The 14561-nt window shown below is 30.4% G+C and overlaps 1 protein-coding gene across 6 annotated transcripts in view; it reads right to left on the minus strand.

Annotated features, from left to right (window-relative positions):
• Positions 1-227: 227 nt before the first annotated feature.
• The window catches only part of LOC145293679 (uncharacterized), an 82180-nt gene continuing 67846 nt past the window's right edge, over positions 228-14561 (minus strand). For 5 of the 6 annotated variants that reach the window (XM_080140074.1, XM_080140072.1, XM_080140069.1 and 2 more), the window contains 3 exons: positions 6932-6994; positions 697-792; positions 228-528 (listed from right to left, as the gene is read on the minus strand). In XM_080140074.1, coding sequence (XP_079996200.1) covers positions 454-528; positions 697-792; positions 6932-6994 — 234 coding nt within the window. In that variant the 3' untranslated portion in view covers positions 228-453. Of the gene's footprint in view, positions 529-696; positions 812-6931; positions 6995-14561 lie in introns of all 6 variants that reach the window. The other variant, XM_080140071.1, reaches the window with a different exon arrangement.

Raw genomic sequence — 14561 nt, forward strand, 5'->3', positions numbered from 1 at the left:
ATAATATTGTTCCTATAAAATGAGTGTTCCTTATAATATTGTTTTGAATAAAATATTTGTTCCTTATATTATTATTTAAATAAAATGAGTGGTTTTATAATATTATTCAAATTAAATGAGTGATCTCGTAATAACATATTTGACTGAAGTTTAAAACGGGATTTTGCATCAACATGACCCTGTGAGATAAAAAAAATATTTTAATTTCCAATTTTAAAACTTATAAATCATAGTAAGAAAAACATTTTATTTAACAAAAATACAATTTTATGAATTTCATTAAGAAAAATAACAATGTATAAGATTTTTTAATTATTAAGGTATTACAGAAATTAAATTATCAGTTATATATGTATGCAAATTAGATAGAAAACCTGATAAGATAAGTTTGATTAAGTTTTACATAAACAGAAAATCTTGTAAAAAAATGTAATAATCGGAAAACTAATACAATCAGTCCGAAGATTCATCTTCTTCTGTTGTTTTTTCTCGATTTCCAGTATAAAATAAAAGAGGCAGCTCCATTATCTGAAAAAAAGGTTATTACCATTTTATTTTAGAAATCAAATTATTTAGAGTAAGAAAATAGAAAAAGTAAAAAAATATGAAGTTTAAATAATTGAAAATCTAAATAAGTCTAAATGCGTGTATAAAATTATTTTATTAGTTTGAAAAATGTGAATAAATATTGCTTACTATAATGGCGATATCAATATAAAAAACATTCGTGAAAACTGTATCTTGTTTGTCGAAAATGCTGCTGTAACAACCACGTATTGGTGCTGGTGACATCTGGGGAAAAATGATTAATCTTTAAAAGGAATTAGAGAAATACATACACAAAATAAGAAAAATGTATCCCAAAGAATGATACTTATTCCATCAAAATGCAGCAAACGCAATTGTTGTTTAAGAGGCAAAATAAAAAGCAAACATAATTGTTGTTAAAGAGGCAAAATAAAAAGCAAACATAATTGTTGTTTAAAAGGCAAAATAAAAAGCAAACATAATTGTTGTTTAAGAGGCAAAATAAAAAGCAAACATAATTGTTGTTTAAAAGGCAAAATAAAAAGCAAACATAATTGTTGTTTAAAAGGCAAAATAAAAAGCAAACATAATTGTTGTTTAAGAGGCAAAATAAAAAGCAAACATAATTGTTGTTTAAAAGGCAAAATAAAAAGCAAACATAATTGTTGTTTAAAAGGCAAAATAAAAAGCAAACATAATTGTTGTTTAAGAGGCAAAATAAAAAGCAAACATAATTGTTGTTTAAAAGGCAAAATAAAAAGCAAACATAATTGTTGTTTAAGAGGCAAAATAAAAAGCAAACATAATTGTTGTTTAAAAGGCAAAATAAAAAGCAAACATAATTGTTGTTTAAAAGGCAAAATAAAAAGCAAACATAATTGTTGTTTAAGAGGCAAAATAAAAAGCAAACATAATTGTTGTTTAAAAGGCAAAATAAAAAGCAAACATAATTGTTGTTTAAGAGGCAAAATAAAAAGCAAACATAATTGTTGTTTAAAAGGCAAAATAAAAAGCAAACATAATTGTTGTTTAAGAGGCAAAATAAAAAGCAAACATAATTGTTGTTTAAAAGGCAAAATAAAAAGCAAACATAATTGTTGTTTAAGAGGCAAAATAAAAAGCAAACATAATTGTTGTTTAAAAGGCAAAATAAAAAGCAAACATAATTGTTGTTTAAGAGGCAAAATAAAAAGCAAACATAATTGTTGTTTAAGAGGCAAAATAAAAAGCAAACATAATTGTTGTTTAAGAGGCAAAATAAAAAGCAAACATAATTGTTGTTTAAGAGGCAAAATAAAAAGCAAACGCAATTGTTGTTTAAGAGGCAAAATAAAAAGCAAACATAATTGTTGTTTAAAAGGCAAAATAAAAAGCAAACATAATTGTTGTTTAAAAGGCAAAATAAAAAGCAAACATAATTGTTGTTTAAGAGGCAAAATAAAAAGCAAACATAATTGTTGTTTAAGAGGCAAAATAAAAAGCAAACATAATTGTTGTTTAAAAGGCAAAATAAAAAGCAAACATAATTGTTGTTTAAGAGGCAAAATAAAAAGCAAACATAATTGTTGTTTAAAAGGCAAAATAAAAAGCAAACATAATTGTTGTTTAAGAGGCAAAATAAAAAGCAAACATAATTGTTGTTTAAAAGGCAAAATAAAAAGCAAACATAATTGTTGTTTAAGAGGCAAAATAAAAAGCAAACATAATTGTTGTTTAAGAGGCAAAATAAAAAGCAAACATAATTGTTGTTTAAGAGGCAAAATAAAAAGCAAACATAATTGTTGTTTAAGAGGCAAAATAAAAAGCAAACATAATTGTTGTTTAAGAGGCAAAATAAAAAGCAAACGCAATTGTTGTTTAAGAGGCAAAATAAAAAGCAAACATAATTGTTGTTTAAAAGGCAAAATAAAAAGCAAACATAATTGTTGTTTAAAAGGCAAAATAAAAAGCAAACATAATTGTTGTTTAAGAGGCAAAATAAAAAGCAAACATAATTGTTGTTTAAGAGGCAAAATAAAAAGCAAACATAATTGTTGTTTAAAAGGCAAAATAAAAAGCAAACATAATTGTTGTTTAAGAGGCAAAATAAAAAGCAAACATAATTGTTGTTTAAAAGGCAAAATAAAAAGCAAACATAATTGTTGTTTAAGAGGCAAAATAAAAAGCAAACATAATTGTTGTTTAAAAGGCAAAATAAAAAGCAAACATAATTGTTGTTTAAGAGGCAAAATAAAAAGCAAACATAATTGTTGTTTAAGAGGCAAAATAAAAAGCAAACATAATTGTTGTTTAAGAGGCAAAATAAAAAGCAAACATAATTGTTGTTTAAGAGGCAAAATAAAAAGCAAACGCAATTGTTGTTTAAGAGGCAAAATAAAAAGCAAACATAATTGTTGTTTAAGAGGCAAAATAAAAAGCAAACGCAATTGTTGTTTAAGAGGCAAAATAAAAAGCAAACATAATTGTTGTTTAAGAGGCAAAATAAAAAGCAAACGCAATTGTTGTTTAAGAGGCAAAATAAAAAGCAAACATAATTGTTGTTTAAAAGGCAAAATAAAAAGCAAACATAATTGTTGTTTAAAAGGCAAAATAAAAAGCAAACATAATTGTTGTTTAAGAGGCAAAATAAAAAGCAAACATAATTGTTGTTTAAGAGGCAAAATAAAAAGCAAACATAATTGTTGTTTAAAAGGCAAAATAAAAAGCAAACATAATTGTTGTTTAAGAGGCAAAATAAAAAGCAAACATAATTGTTGTTTAAAAGGCAAAATAAAAAACAAACATAATTGTTGTTTAAGAGGCAAAATAAAAAGCAAACATAATTGTTGTTTAAAAGGCAAAATAAAAAGCAAACATAATTGTTGTTTAAGAGGCAAAATAAAAAGCAAACATAATTGTTGTTTAAGAGGCAAAATAAAAAGCAAACATAATTGTTGTTTAAGAGGCAAAATAAAAAGCAAACATAATTGTTGTTAAAGAGGCATAATAAAAGGCAAATGCACGAAAATGTCAAGTTACTAATGTAGTGTTCACCTTACGGATAACAATAAACTCTTCCTCTTACAATAAAGACCGGAAGAATATGCGTCTCGTTGTTATGCATAAGTTATGCACACTTAACAGTCAGAATGATGTGTAATCACTTCTGTTTATTTGTTGTATTTATTTTTCTTTTCAAAATATTTTGTTTCCACTAAATACCGAGTTGTGTCTTTCTTCCAGACGCTTCGTTCCAGACTTTTGCCGGTTCAAAACATTTATAGAGTGTGAACATTGGTGACACGCCATACGATTGCGAGATAAATATACAAAATAGATTTTCCGACAATTTATTCATAGAAGCAAGAATGTGTATTGTTTGGATACATCGGACCAGTGGCGGCTCGTGCATGGAGCTGTAGGACTGTAGCACCCCCAAGTTATTTCTACACAATATTAATGATAACATTAAAAATAATACGTTTGTTTATTATTATTATTATTATTATTATTATTATTATTATTATTATTTTATTTTTTCTATGTGTACATTATAAAATCATTAACTTTAATGTCGGTATCTCCAAATTCATATAATAACAAAAATAAAACTTGCTTGGGAGCTGTGAAATTCACAGTTACACTTTCTTAATGAAATTCTCTTGTACGCATGCGCGGATTAGACGCTTTAGACAGCAGATGAAAGCCTCTTGAGGAACTGTCGCTTGGCGCAGCTCCGTGTTGTGAAATTCGTTGTTTGCTTAGAGTGTGCGCCTGTATAGATATGATAACATTGTTATTGAAAAAAAAGGAGGTTTACTTATGTTTTTTAAAATTACTATTAAAATCTGCACATAACGTGTTCTTGTACATAAAATATTGTGCTATTTTTTTTTTAATATGCACACTTTTAGCGTTGCGATTTAAGTCGGTAGCAGACGGAAATATATAATATGCAGAAACTGTTTATTTTTATTTATTAAAAGTATTCGGGAATTTAGCAGTGAAGCTAACACGCGGCCAAAGGTAAAAACCATATATACAATAAATAAATCTTACCATAAAAATAAAGTTACTTTTCCATCTACCTGCTTTTTTGTTTGTTTCTTTAAAGTAGTTTTAAATGCTATTTATTTTGCAACAACTAAACTTTACAAAAAAACCTGTTTACATTTTTTCCTAGAAGCAAAAAAGCGAAGAAACAGTTTATGTTGAAAATACATTTTAGTTAGAAATCTTTTTAACGTGTATGTTTTAGATATAAAAAAAATTAGCATTTATTTACCTCCGACAAGGACAATGTTAGAAGTTTTACACTTTGAAAAATGGATTTTTTACACAAGATTTTTTAATTAAAATGTGTTTGTAAGTAAAAAAAAACCCACAGTTTTTTTTTATAATTATGCATTTTTAAACTTGACATTGAATTTGTTAGTAGATGGGTCAGATAATACGCATTAAAAAAAGTAATTAGAAATCCTTCTGGACTGAGACAATTTTAATTTTTTGTTTTTTGGGGAAGAAAGCTACATTAAAATTCGATGTTTTATAATGCTTATATATGACATCCTATTTTCTTATAATAAATCTCCACTTTATGTCGATCTTTACCAGCATGGGAAGGTCAGTAAATAGCCAAGTTTGTTCTTTTTATATAAAAAGCAAGTTGTTAAAAGATTTGTAAATAAAATTTTGTATCTTTAAATATTTTTGTTTGTTTGCTCACTATATAAAAATGTAAACTTTTTTTATTTTGCATTTTATTTACAAATACGTTTTGTTATAAATACATCTTTAAAAATAAATTTTGTAAATAAAACTGTTATTAAATAAAACGCTATTTTCAAATAGTAAACTCCTAAATTAACCCTCGTAGGGAGGCAGGTAAATTTCAAAGTTTTCTTTTTTGTTTTTATAAAAAATAAGTTATTTTTAAAAATGTTTTTCGTTTGTTTGCAAAAAAAAAAAAAAAAAAAAACCCAAACTTTTATTTAATCTGAAAAGTTTAAAAGGAATATATATATATATTATTTTTATTTTGTAAAGTGTACATAATTTAAAAAAATCTTTTTAATAAAAAAGTTTTTGCGTATTATCCATTTCTGATTGATTATTTGTCTTTGTTATATATTTGAATATTTATTTGAATGTTTATTATTTGATTAAATATTTATTTATATATTCGAATTCCTTTACACGATATTAAAAAAATACGTAAAATTTTTGAAGCAGCACCCCTACTAATCTCAGGCAAGAGCCGCCACTGCATCGGAATACCGTTCTCATCTTGAGTGTGATTTTCACGTTTCGGTCGATGTAACCTTCGACCTTTTTCAGGTGTATCTTGTTGAACTCGGAAGTGTTTCTGTCGAACTCGGGGATTTGGACGGAATTTCGAACAGAAACCCTTTATTTACTTCATGGAGGTAACATGCTCTTGTTTCGTCAGCCATGATTGGATAGAGGTCCTATTTTGTATTTTCGGTCACCCACACTGAGAATTAAACGTTCAACCTTCAGAAGAATATCACTTTTTACAATTGAATTCTCCAAGTACTCTAACTACTGCGCCATGGGTTCTTGCAGACAATTTTAGTATGAATTTTACAAACCTTAAACCTATTTTATTTCTCGCTGTAAATATCACTATTTTATTACTAATTATTACTATATATGGTGTATCTCTCTCTCTCTCTCTCTCTCTCTCTATATATATATATATATATATATATATATATATATATATATAAGAGAGAGAAAGAGAGAGAGAGAGAGAGAGATTTACAACGAGAAATAAAAATAGGTTTAAAAATTCGTACTAGAATTGTCTGCAAGGATCCGTGGCACAATTGTTAGAGTACTTGGAAAATTCAATTGTAAAAAGTGATATTCTCCTGAAGGTTGAAGGTTTAATCCTCAATGTGGGCGACTGAAAAATACAATTGTGAATTGCTTAGTGACGGAACAAGAGCAGGCTACCCCCATGAAGTAAATAAAGGATTCCAAGATTCCGTCCGAGTTCGACAGAAACACCTGAATAAGGTCGAAGGTTACATAGACCGAAACGTTGTGAAAATCACACTCAAGATGAGAACAGTAGTCCGATGAATCCAAATAATATGAATGACTAATCATCATCTCAAAAATTCAGGAAAGCAAGAATATATTTTAAAGTTTAGTTTCAAGTAGAAAATTTTGCAAGGATAGTTTTTTTGTTATGCCAGTCGGTCTATCAAAGATAAAAGATAAAATATACTTTTCGACGCAGACTTATAGGCGGAAATGCAATGAATAAAATCGAAGAAAACAAAATTCCCAACAATAAATGAATCGCACATCTTTAACAGGTAACTAAGATTGATAGGTGTTTACTGGAATCAAGCTGAATTATAAGAGATTAAGGAACCATTTCATCAAAACTTACGGTGGCAGGTGTACTTGTAGTATTTACACAAGGATCGCCATCTTCCACACCACAACATTTCAACTAAGAAAAACAAAAATAAAACTTTATATCAAGTCTTATATTAGTTTTGAAAATTTTTAATTTATGTTAAAATTGGAGAAAAAGCTGGTTTTATTATAGTTTACGGCGCTTTCATTCTGTTTGCTGGGGTAGTTACTCGCACAGAGACCTCTCCCCTTGCTTATTTCTCTGAAGGTGAGGACAGTACTTTGCAATGTGCCCAAATTTTCAATCTTTTGTTTGTATTGACATAAACATTTACTGATTCTCCTGTTCACCTGAACCATTTTAATTTTTCATGTGCTTCAAAATGTCTCATTAATCCCAAGGTAGAGAGCAAGCGCATCTCCATGCAGGGGGAAAGTGGTATAAAACAAACACTTGCACATTTTGTAGCTTATCCATTAATTTCACCATCGTAATCCACCCGACTACATCACCTTCTCCACTAAAAGGTGGTATCACATCTTTGCCTAATCTCATGATCGCCTCTTCTCACCAAAACAGCTTATAATCAACCGCCCCCCCCGAATTCACAGAACTCCTTTTCACTAGTGCCGTAATTCACAACACCAACACTTAACTTCGATGTTTTCTCTCGGCTGTCAAATACTCAATTCACTTTCCACTCCAATTCGTCCCTCTTAAAGCAGCTATTCTCCTCATATGCAAATTAATGCCACATCTAAAAAGAATTTATCTTCGAACCCAAGTCTTTTAGTTCTCTTTTCCTTCACCTGACAGGCCAAGCAGATGTGCTGCCACTTTTGTGAGTAGTTTCTCATACTACAACATTTAATTACTCTTTATATTTTGAAACCAAAAAAATTTTCATGTTCACCGATTCTTTTGTTCCTCTATCCACTTGTTCATTTCTGTGAATCGGATTAGTTTTGTTCTTTGAAGATATTGGCAAATCGAAGATACAAGATTGTTGCTTTAATTCTCATGATGGAATTTTGGAAATTAATAATTGATGTATGGAACTAGAGTTCAATTCCAGCTGGTTCATAAGTTCTTGGATACGGTAACTAAATCGCTTAATGGATTTTCTCATAAGCAGAGTTTTATACAATGTATAAAACACGCAGCCATAGATTTAGTGGACATGATGACAACTTTATTACATATTGAAATGCCATTTTTCTCTTCTTAGATGAAACGCAAATGTATGTGTATAGCTTTTATTCTTTCCTTTTTACCGATCTCCATCTTGTCCTCAACTGCTAGACCAAAGTCATTTCCAATTATTCCTCTAAACATTCAATTTGTCATGAATTGAGTTCAATAACCATAACTTGTCGCACAAGAACATCAAACAGTTTTTAAAACCTAAACTAGGATACAAATAAATACTTCAGATAGTTAAGCTCAATGGTTTAACATTAAAGTCAAACAGAGCTGATAATATTATAACTAAATAGAATGCTAATTCACACTCAATAATATTTGTACTTTTGTACATATGTTTCATAAATTTCAATTTTATTATCATCCGTAGCTGGGTAGAAGGTCGTCAATTATATAAATCTTTTAATCAGCATAAAGAAAATATTCCTATAATTATATAACTGTGTATTAAAACTGTGTGGTTAAAACAATCGATGGTTAACTATTCTACACTTGCCCTGATGGAATTGTTAACTATACTGTGCTTCTAAGTAACAATTTCTGAGGATAAATTCGACACGCTACTATCAATATTTACTACGCAAAATTCGACACACTATTGTCAAAACCTCGCTACTCAAAACCTCGCTACTCAAAATCTCGCTACTCAAAACCTCGTTACTCAAAACTTCGATAATCTGCTGCAAAACTCAACTCCAAAACACAACACATTGCTAATAAAACTTGCTACTCCAACATCCGAATCAAACCTATCTCTGAACAATTTTTTGCCGCCGCTTAAAGAACCAAATCCGTTGCCATTCTTCATCAACGCTGCTTAATTGCAGTCAAGAGTTTCTAAGAAAACTTTATTCCGCCAGTCAACCACAATCACTCCCATTGCGTGGTGTTTGAAGATTGTGTTAATAAACGTTGTTATTGTTTATAACAAACGCTTTCAGACATTTTTCTTTGATTGCTTGGCAACTTTTCTTCCCTCCAGCAACAAATTCAACCTTCGTCGACTGGGCCATACTCATCTCTTCTTTCTACGGATCTTAAAGCAACGTAGGCGTGGAAGGAAACAGAGAAAGACCAGTCAACGTATGTGGTAATCACGAAACCATCGGCCAACTCGGGTTCGTGAAGATATCGTACCACATTTATATCTCAAACCGAAAGCATCTAATTTACATATTAGATGACAATATCACAAGCATATAAAAAGAAAAGGCGGGCATTTTTTTTTTTTCTTCATTCTTTTTGTCTGCACGGGACCTTACAGGCTGTACAAAAACAAGTTTGTGCCAATTTTTTAAGTGCTTAATCATAAAAGATTAATTATTTTACCTTTGGTAACATTTTAGAACCCCCCCCCCTTCCGATCATTAAAGATCATTTTGCATTACATGATCCCATGCCCAGATTGGCTCAGTAGGTCTCCCTGTGGTATGTGCCTTGCCACTAGTCCATCTCCATTGCCCTTTCGCCCAGCATTTACATTTTCATTATCTACATGAACTATGCGCCTTAAATCTAAAATATGCTGTGCCATTCCATCTACACCCAAGTTGTTAGGGGATTGCACTCCATAATCACTCCTCTTTCCCATTGCATTGTACATCACACATTTTGTGGTTTCACTCAGACCTCTTCTCCTATTTGGAGTCTGGAGGATCCTTGCTGATTGCTTTTTGGGGATTAGGTATCTCTTGGGTGCCTCCATTCATAATTAAAAAACTGATCTATGAGGCACTGTGTCTTCTCTCTGTCCAACCTTGGGAGCTATGCTGGACCAGAATGTGGCTTCTTCAGGTGATATTCTTTCTCTTTCTGTTATCGCTTTCACCGTCTGATGATGTTGCTCCACTATTCAATTTTATCCGGGCATATAGGCTGCCTTGTAATAGTTTCTTATCTTCCATTTTTTAACATCATCCGGAGAACTTCCCAGTGAAAAATAGTGTCATTTGTCCATTATCACCTCTTGTACTGGACCTCGTTCAAGAATCACCTTTTTCAATTTCTCTGCAACTGCAGATGTCGATTCCACATGTAACTCCCTACATCTTCGCATGAATGCTCCTCGACGATAGTGTGTTATGTCTATAGCTAACCTTGTCCAATTCTTTGAAGTCTTAATTTCCCTAGGATAATGTATGTTTGGGTAGAATCAACCAATTAACATCAAAACACAATTCTTAACCACCTTCTGAACTTCTTTTCTTTCTATATGTGGATCAACTTTCTGAACCAAATATAATATTCTTTTCACTCCCACGTGGTGTATATAACATGCAACTCTTCTAGTTTACCAATTCTTAGACAGCAACTTTCTCAACTAACCATTGTTTTAATGTATCTGCTTTGTTTCTCTCTGAAGGTACAAACTTTAAATTCAAATACTAACTCTGCAAACATTCCTTAATCTCCATTTTACAATCATTTCCCGAACGCTCTTTGTTTGTATTCTTCCATTCGCTTCCACTGTGGAGTTCGCCCAACTTAGTAATGTGGCTGAATTAGTTTTTATTTCGATTTCTCTCAACTCCCATTTCATAGTTAAATTGGTGCCTTTCAGAACACCATGTAATTTGGCCACATTAATATGAATTACAATAACTGCATAATCTAACTGTAAAATATTGTTTGTTTGTTTTTTGTTGTTTTTATTTTGCATGAAGCCTAACTGTATTTGCCATTTGATTTAGTTTTCAGTCATCGACCAGGAAGTCCAACTAATTAAAAACTAATCTATGTGGCAGTGTGTCTTTCTGTCCGATCTTTGACCGAAAGTCTAATCATACATATTGTCTGCATATATTAAACTCACTACGACAAATATGCTGATCACCTATCTGCATTATATAATAAAAGCTATACTCCTCGTATATAATAGAGATAAATTTAGTTCCCCAAAAGAGGCTAAATAATTTATTTCGCTCCTAATGTAACTATCGCTAGAGATCACATCCCTATTGTGCTACATAGCATCTTCTCTCCTCTTCTGATGAGAAGCATAAAGCTTTGAAATATCATGGTATACGGTGTTCCCGCTTACCATACACCCCTAATTGATGTATACTCTTAGAGAATAAGTGAACAAATGTCTATATATTAATATATAGTTTTATATCGTCATTTTCTTTCCGTATTGATTTCTATATAAGCTTCAAAACAATTTGTTGAGCATTGCATTATCCCGCTAAGTCTTCTCTGTAACAATCGATATTATTCTATTCCTTTAACTCTCCCATATATATATATATATATATATATATATATATATATATATATATATATATATATATATATATATATATAAGAGAAAAAAATTTAAACTATAAGTTGAAACTGAAAATCAAATTTATTGTTCGACAATACTGCAAAAAACAATTTACATTATATATATATATATATATATATATATATATATATATATATATATATATATATATATAAGAGAAAAAAATTTAAACTATAAGTGGAAACTGAAAATCAAATTTATTGTTCGACAATACTGCAAAAAACAATTTACATTATATATATATATATATATATATATATATATATATATATATATATATATATATATATATTATTATTATTATTATTATTATTATTATTTAGGGTAAACAGTTACATATGGTCGCTACAAATAGCCATCTGTTTCAATCGCCTGATGAAGTCTCTTTGACTGAAACAGATGGCTATTTGTAGCGACCATATGTAATTGTTTACCCAAAATAATAAAAAAAATATTTTGCTCTTTTTATCGAGCACTATTTAACAACCTCGTTGTCTTCACTAGTTCTGACTTTTGAACACCTCAGACCTATATATATATATATATATATATATATATATATATATATATATATATAGTCATCTACATACAGTACTGTTTCGCTGTTTCACAGCTCATCAGTGCGGCTAGACAGGCAACTACCTCAAGCCAGGATTGAAACCCGACCGTTTATACGGCAGTCAAGGCTTCTAACCATTACGCTATTGGCGGCTGCTTGAACGAGTAGTGAGTTTAACGATGTTTTGATATCGTCCGAAATACCTCCGCTCGATTTGTTTACACAAAGAGCGTCGCTTATATGCTAATGGTAATTCGTTTTTCACTTCTCAATATGCTCAACTCAAGGTGAGGAGCACTATAGTCATCCACATACAGTACTGTTTCGCTGTTTCACAGCTCATCAGTGCGGCTAGACATATATATATATATATTAATAATTATTTTATTCAATTTAAACAAATTACTATGAGTCAATTAAATAAATTTACGATTTTAATATATATATATATATATATATATATATATATATATATATATATATAAATATATATATATATATATATATATTTATATATAAACAGAGTAAACCACCTAAAATCTAAGAAGAAAGAAAATATATGTTTTATTCTCCACATAAGTATAACGTTAAAAACTAACATCCCGAGAGAACTGTTTAAATTGTGGAAAATTTCTTTAAATATCTGCAGAATTGTAATACAATAGTAAATTAAAATACTGCGGATTTCTTTGTATTTCTTCTACATTGGATTTCTTTTTTCAGCTAGATCGGATTATTTTCACTCTGATTTACCTTCACTTTTTTGCTGACATTAAAATTTCGAATATTCTTTTCTTCGCTTCTTGAATTTATCATCAAGTCTTCACGCATTCTGGACTTCCTTTATTTTGTTCGTCTTCCCATTTTCACATGTCATATCCGATATAAACGTATTATTTTTTTTTTCATTTTATAACTAACTATTATAAAGTGCTGTTTCATCTGGTGCCATAACAAGTAAATCATTAGCTCAGTTATACTAGTAATTTTCTAATATGTTTCTTTCCTCGGGAAAGCAGAATAGCATTTTTTAAAATTCTGGATTAATGATTTTTTGATAATTTTTTTTAGTATTCTGTGGAACAATAAATTTTCTCGTAAATTTTAAATTTACGGTCTTGATTTCTTTTCCTTATATCTTCTGAAAGAAGTGGCAAAGTCTGTTAAGCCTGTGGCAAAGCCTCCATTAAAGCAACATCACATACAAAACCGATTGAAATGGGCAGAGGACAACATGAAAACGGATTTTTCCAAAGTTTTGTTCACGGATCAAGTGCGTGTCACTCGTGATGGCCCAGATGGCTGGAGCAAGGGATGGGTCCTAGATGGACGACATCGTCATCAGCGTTTAAGGCGCCAACAAAGTGGTGGTGGGATAATGATTTGGGCTGGGATTATCGCAGGTACTTTACTTGACCCATGGAGAGTCCCAGAAGGCGTAAAAATGACGTCAAATGCTTACATAGCTTTTCTGAAAGACACTTTGAAACATGGCTGAAGAATCAAAGGTTGACGTTCAGAAGAACCATTATTTTTATGCATGATAATGCTCCATCGTATGCAGCAAACAGAAGCAAAGAGTATTTGCAACAACTGGGGTTTTCTGGGCTACGGAAGATGGAGTGGCCTGCAAATTCACCAGATTTTAACCCAATTGAGAACATTTGGAGTATCATGAAGCAACGCCTCTATGCAAATGGACGCCAATTTAAGAGCAAAGATGAGTTGTGGGATGTTCTCCAAGAGGTATCGCGAGGAATAACTGTAATGAAATCACAAATTTTACTAATTCTGTGGACCAACGTCTTTTACAAGTCATTCATAAAAAAGGGTCGCATATCCCCTACTAGTTATGTCAATGTAGAAATCACTATGTTGTTATTGTGTTCTAAGCGTTTTTCCTAGTTCATTTAATATTTGAAAATTATTTTAATAAACAAGTTATGGGTATATTGTGTTTTTTCTCAACCTCGTTAATAATTTGACACAATGAAATTAACAGATATTCCTGTCTTCAGCCATAGTTTCGCTAATACTGCTTTAAATACTTTTATTTTCTGACTAGAGTCGCTAAATAGTATTGTAAGCAATTTTCTCAAAGTTTCATGGATTTTTATTCACTCGTTCATTAAATGTTTTAAAAATGTAAACTCGTTAATAATTTGATACGCAGATATGCATGCGTAGATCATCGTATAACGATTTGATCACTGTCTGTCTGACGTAATGAACATTTAAATTAAAATGTTTAAAATTCAACGCTATTTCACACGGTTAATAGTAGCCGAATGGATACGGCCTCCGCTAATCGAGCCAGAGATGTCTCGTGTCGCGGGGTTCGAATCGTTCGACTGGTAGTAATCGTGACACCCTGCACTGAGGAATCCCGAAAGGATGAAACACTAGTGTCTGTAGGTATTTAATTATTATAGTAAAAAAATAATTATATATATATATATATATATATATATATATATATATATATATATAGACGATGATCCCCGTTTTCTATTTACAAAATTTTAGTTAAGGTTTTCTCTTTTCACTCTTTTCATCCTGCTTTAAAATTGAAGACTTTTGCGAAATCAGTTTATGCAAGTGAGAAGTCTATT

The sequence above is a fragment of the Euprymna scolopes genome, chromosome 15, assembly GCF_053919585.1.
Source record: "Euprymna scolopes isolate OS-2025 chromosome 15, ASM5391958v1, whole genome shotgun sequence".
In the NCBI taxonomy this organism is placed as follows: domain Eukaryota; kingdom Metazoa; phylum Mollusca; class Cephalopoda; order Sepiida; family Sepiolidae; genus Euprymna; species Euprymna scolopes.